We start from the raw sequence: 6115 nt of genomic DNA on the forward strand, positions 1-6115 counted from the left end.
AGCCGGGCATGGTGGCGTGTGCCTGTAGTCCCAGCTACCCCGGAGGCTGAGGCAGGAGGATCGCTTGAGCCCAGGAGTTTGAGGTTGCTGTGAGCTAGGCTGACGCCACGGCACTCTACTCAGGGTAGTAGAGTCAGACTCTGTCTCAAAAAAAAAAAGTACTATAGAAATGAAACCTAATTTTTAAAAAGTATGACTACCTCCCTTATTGCCCATAACATTTTTTTTCATAATCCATATAGTAGGTACTCCATTGGCAGCCTATGTTTTCACTCACATCAGTCCTGAAGTAGGATTCAAAACCTCTTCATCCCTTCAAAAGAATTCTGCTTTCTGCTCCAGTGAGAAATATCGATGTTATTGAAAATTTTTAGGGGAGACCAGGTTTTTTTTTTACTACACATCCAGTAGCATACAACGGCATCAATGTCCTGTCAAGAGGCTTCCTCCCCCTAAGACCAGCTGGCCCTTGGCACTCTTTGTTCCTCTTCTCTGGCGTCTCTCTTCCTCTCTTGAATCTACCCTTCTAGTCTCTCAATCTCTTCATGCGTGGGGCAGTTTAATTCTTCCAAGCATTTATTTCCAAAAAGGATACTCTAGTGTCAAGATTCGCCCTATGTTGAAGACAGCAGAGAATTATGAATAACAATTTTTTTTTTCTGGATACATGTATGCTAGGCTCTATTTCTGAGATTTCGATTCTGTTTTGGAGATCTGCCCTTGTGCCAAAACCATGAAAGGGCCCAGGAGAGACAAGCAGAAGCGGGTCAGCGGGCCTGAAAGTCGCCCTCACGACTCTGTCCATGGGGTACACGCACTGAACGTCCGCCAAACCCTACCCAATCCGGGTATTTCCCACCCTCTTAACCTGTGGACCGGAAGCCGTGGGGGCGGAAGAGGAGCTGGCCAGGAAGCGGGAGGAGGCGGTTCTCTCGGAAGGACTGCGGCTTCCTTAACCTGGCCCGCCTTGGTAGCCGCTCAAAGGCGTAAAGTGTCAGCCTGCGAGTTGCAGGCCATGGCGCTGGCCGCTCGACTATGGCGCTTCGTCCCTTTGAGACGTGGAGCCGCCCCGGGGTCTTGGCTCCCGACGGGGACTTCCGGCAGCCGCGGACAGTGCGGCCCCGGGCGATTCCGCGTCTCTGAGGTACCCTCGGCGCCCTGGCTCCTGCTTCCTCCCCTACCAAGTGGGTGGGTTCGGGCTCTTCCTTCTTCAGGCTTGGCAGCCCCGCGCCACCTATGGGAATAATGAGAAAGATATGAACTAAGAAAGGAACTCCGAGACTGTGTTCCTGGAGTGCTTCCGGCTACTGTGACAGGCAGGTCCTTTCTCTTTCGCAAGCCTCCTCTCTACGAAGGCTGGAGTTGGGTGAAGAAGTGGGGTATGTCTTCCCTGAGAAGCTGCCTCACGTCTGCCCTTCTGTGTGAGAACATGGAGAACAGGACGGCGAAAGAACTTTGACCGCTGTGAAGTAATTTTCACTTTCATTGATGCCGGATGCAGTAACAGCATTTGAAGCCGTCAATCCACCAGACTTTGAAAACTTTGTGGTGTGATTTTGAGAATTCCTACGACTCAGAAGCAGAGATTTCGTACCATTTAGGTTTTTCAGAAAAATAATTATTTCCTAGTTGCTCTTTTTATCTGCATAACGTTAAGGGAGGCTGTCAGGATGTCGGATTGTAGTCTTCTGGCATTTTAATTAGACGGTCCTTGGGTTTTGGGTGTTTATTCTTGAAAGGGGTCTGAGGGGTGGGGATGGGCATTGGTGCATGTGATATATTTCACTTGAACTAGGTGTTTCATTATTTTAAACTCAAAATTACATTTTTACCTGTCTACTCAGTTAAAATTGTTCAGAATTATTGTAGGACGGGGGAATAGAAAGATAGTAAGACATAATCCCTTTCCTCCGAAGAGTTTATAACCAAATGAGGAGATGCTAGGTTATAATGGGCAGAGGGATGATAGGAGTAGTAAGTATGAAACTATTTAGCCTTAAGTTTTACTAAGTATGAAGGTAGTTAGCCTTACGTTTCCAAATTAGATCATTGGTGAGTATAAGTCCTATTTTAGTGGGGCTGATCATAGTTTAAAGAATACTAACTAGCATTTATTGAGGGCTTACTGTGTTAAACAACTGTGTTAAGCCAGACACTGTATTAAGCAATACTCCATTTAATCTTTATATCCACCCTATCTAGTAAGAACTGTTATTTAAATCATTTTTCATCAGAGGAAATGGAAGTAAGGTTAAATAATTGTGTCCACGTCATGGCAGCTAAGAGATGTTGTATTTGATGGTGGGTAGAGTATCTCCAGAGCCCATCAGCTTGAAATAGCCACCATACTAAAAAACTGTAAACTGGAGAAGACAGAAGAGGATAGGAAAAAAGTCAAGATCAAGAGGGACTAGAAAGATTCTTAAGTAATAGAGCTCTGCTCTAAATCAAAGGCAGTAATGAAAATTCTTTCTTCCTTCCAGGTTTATCGACTTCAGGGAGTTGGAACTATGCTACCAATTTTCTAGTTCATGCCTTTACATAGCTTTTATTTTTGTTTTCCTTTTTTCTAGATCTTTCACTCAGCATGATGTTAATAAGTTGAGTTAGAGATATTTATTCCCCAGGAGTTTTCAGAGACTTGTGCCTACTTCTCGGTGGCTCAGGAGAGATTTCAGTTTTCTGTGTTTCAGTTTGTAAGCTCTTTTACCCACCTATGAACAGTAATTCTTTAGCAAATTTGTATTGAGTGCTGGCTATGTGTCAGGCTCTGTTCTAAGGTCTGGAAATATAGTAGTGAACATGAGAAACAGAAACCCTGTGAAAGTTGTCAGAGTCAAAATGGAGTCATTTGTGTTTAAAAAAAACAACCTAACAAATAGACCCAGGAAAGGCCGTGAAGGGAGGGTTCTCATGCATGAATATTTGATAAAAAGAACTATCACAGAAGACTGCAAAAACTATCACAAAGATCTGTCACAAAGTATCACAAAGGCCATTCCAACCTTAAATAAAAACACTTCTGCAAGAGCATCTGCCCAGCGACTGCTTGGCTGACTTTAGACTGGCACCACCTTTATTATTGATCCTTGTAGTTAAGAATAATTATTTCAAAATAATTATATAATTCTCCTGACTCTTCCTTTAAAAACCTTTGTCTTCCTTTACATCCCTGAACATGCACATAGTTTACTATGGCACGTGTATTCCCAATTTATTCTTGAATAAATATTTTCTTTAGATATGTTTATTTATATCAGCTGTATCTCAGTAAAGTAAAGCTGTTTAAAAAATTTTAAACTCATTTAAGTTTTTTTTTTTTTTAAAAGGAGGAAGTGATCAGATGTCAAATGCTGTTGATAGGTCAAGTAAGATGAAAATTCAGAATTGACCATAGGAAATACCATCATCCTAGGTGACATCAACTAGAGTCCCATCAGTGGAGTTGTGGAGATAAAAGTGTGATTTGTATGGGTTCAAAGAGAATGGGAAGAAAGGAAGTAGAGACAGTACTGACAAACTGTTTGAAGAGTTTTACTAGAAAGAGGAGTTGGGGAATGATACTGAGGGAGACATGAAGCCAAGGGGAAGCTTTGTTTTCAAAAGAAGTGAGAAACTACAGCTTACAAAGATAGAATAGCTTGTTTTTATTCTGATAGGAATGATTCAACAGAAGGAAAAAGTATGCTATGTTAAAGAGAGAAAAATTGTGGAGAAAGAATTTCTGGCATGATATCCATATATGTCTCCTTTGTCATGATCTCAAGAATCTAGCCATAATTATGAATATTAATTTCCAAATATGAATATACTCTTTATTATTTTAAAATGTGGGTTTCATGGGTCACTTTTGATGATACCTTCACTTAAAGCCGTGTACATTTTTTATGTGTAGTAATTACTGTATTTGATATTCTTCATCTTGTTTATTTATAAGATTGATACTATGTGTTGATTTCTCATATTTCATATAATTTATAATATCCATACATTTGCAAATAAATTACAGATCTTCCTCTTCAGGACTTATCAGCATGAGTGTGATTTTTAGATGACCTACTACTCCTAGGCAGTATCTTTTCTTAAGATATAGTTTAAAGTAGTTTAACTAAAGGATTTGATTAAGTAATTTTTGAGCTTCCAGTATTCTTATGATTGATTGTTTTGAGGCGAGAGGAAATTGATGTAATTTTTGCATGGGGTAGAAGTTCCTTCCAATTTTCTAAATTTGATAACTCTGACCATAATTATTTTCCATAGGTAATGAGAAACCCAGGAACTTTCAAAAGAGGCCTTTTAGCCTCAGCCTTGTCTTATCTGGGTTTTGAAACTTATCAAGTCATTTCTCAGGCTGCTGTGGTTCATGCTACAGCCAAAGGTAAGCCTTATATTTGGAACACTTAAGAGTTTTTGTTTTTTATTTTATTAATAACTTACAATTATTTTTTAACAGATAATGCAGTTAACATTGTTACAGTCTAGATTATGTTCTGTTTTTCTCTATTTGTCACTCTGATATTATATATAAAAAATTTTCTCAAAACTATTTAATAGAGTTCTTTGAGTGATAAATGCTTTATTAATACTTCATATTTTTGTAGGACCCTTAAGCTAAGAATTAAGAATATTTTTTACATTTTTAAAGGGTTGAGGAATTGTTGGTGGGGGACGGGGGCAGTGGAGAACATGCCATAGAGACCATGTATGGCCCACAAAGCCCAAAATATTTACTCTTTGGATCTTTATTGAAAAAGGTTGCCAGCCTCTGCTTTATAATGACAAAATGATTCTTTTTTTCCTTCAACGCCAAGGTATATTGTACTCTTCTTGATACAGTTAAGGAAAAGCCCTAGTACTTTGAGATAGAAGTATTAGGTCATTAAATGTGAAATGTCTGATTCTGATCAAAAGTTGATTACATCTCAAACAAGAAGCAGTACAATTAAAGTAGGTACCTAAATTACCAACACAGTTTTGCCATCTTAATGGTAGCTTGCTTATGCCAACAGCAAAGAAGCCTAGAGAGCAAGTTGTGATGAAATCATGAAAGGCATTTTCCATAGCTTGTTGAGAATTGAATATTTTTCCTTGCAAGAAGTGGTCCAAACCCTGGAAGAAGTGGTAGTCAGTTGGTGCAAGGTCTGGTGAATACGGTGGATGACAGACAGAGTGTTTCCATGTCCAGCTTCTGTAGTTTGAGCAGCATTGTTTTTTTGCGACGTGTGGTCTTGCAAGAGGATTGCCTTATCTCTGTTGACCAGTCTCGGCTGCTCAACTGCAAGCATCCTCATCATTTCGCCCAGTTGGTTGCAGTGGACATCCGCTGTAATCGATTGACCAGGTTTCATGAAGCTGTAGTGGATAATACCAGTGCTGGACCACCATTAGCTTTTTTTAATGAGTGTTTGATTTTGGACTGTGTTTTGGCACTTTGTCTTTATCCAACCGTTGTGCCGAATAGTTGGGATTGTCAAAAAGAATCCATTTTTCATCACACATAACAATACGGTATAGAAATGGTTCACCTTTATGTTGTGACAGCAAAGAAAGGCAAGCTTCAAGACTATTTCTCTTTTAAAAATGTTCATTTAATTCATGCGGTACCCATCTATCCAGCTTCTTGACCTTGCTGATTTTGTTTCAAATGGCTCAATATTGTTGGAATAGTAACAGCAAACCTTGCTGCTAATTCACACATAGGTTGAGGTGGATTTGCTTCCACTGTAGCTCTCAGCTCATCCTTATCTGCCTTGGTCTCAGGTCACCCACATGGCTCATTTTCAAGACTAAAATCACCAGAAGGGAACTTCTCAAACCATCAACGTACTGTGTGTTTATTAGGCACATCCTTCCCAAACACTTGGTTGATATTTCGAGCTGTCTGTACCACATTGGCTTCAGGATGGAACTCATATTAAAAAATAAACGAATTTTTGACTTATCCACGGTTTCACAAAAATTGCTCTAAAAAAAAATTTGAGTGCTCGCTTCGGCAGCACGTATACTAAAATTGGAACGATACAGAGAAGATTAGCATGGCCCCTGTCAAAAAAAAAAAAAAAAAAATTTGAAAGATCATCACAAGCCAAACCATGCGTTTGAACGAATGAGGATA

The 6115-nt window shown here is 39.6% G+C and overlaps 1 protein-coding gene across 1 annotated transcript in view; it reads left to right on the plus strand.

Annotated features, from left to right (window-relative positions):
- Positions 1–934: 934 nt before the first annotated feature.
- RMDN1 (regulator of microtubule dynamics 1) overlaps positions 935–6115 on the plus strand; it is a 30399-nt gene continuing 25218 nt past the window's right edge. The window contains exons 1-2 of the mRNA XM_012643548.1: positions 935–1144; positions 4261–4378. Coding sequence (XP_012499002.1) covers positions 1016–1144; positions 4261–4378 — 247 coding nt within the window. The 5' untranslated portion in view covers positions 935–1015. The remainder of the gene's footprint in view (positions 1145–4260; positions 4379–6115) is intronic.

The sequence above is a fragment of the Propithecus coquereli genome, unplaced genomic scaffold, assembly GCF_000956105.1.
Source record: "Propithecus coquereli isolate 6110/MARCELLA unplaced genomic scaffold, Pcoq_1.0 Scaffold2, whole genome shotgun sequence".
Classification (NCBI taxonomy): Eukaryota; Metazoa; Chordata; class Mammalia; order Primates; family Indriidae; genus Propithecus; species Propithecus coquereli.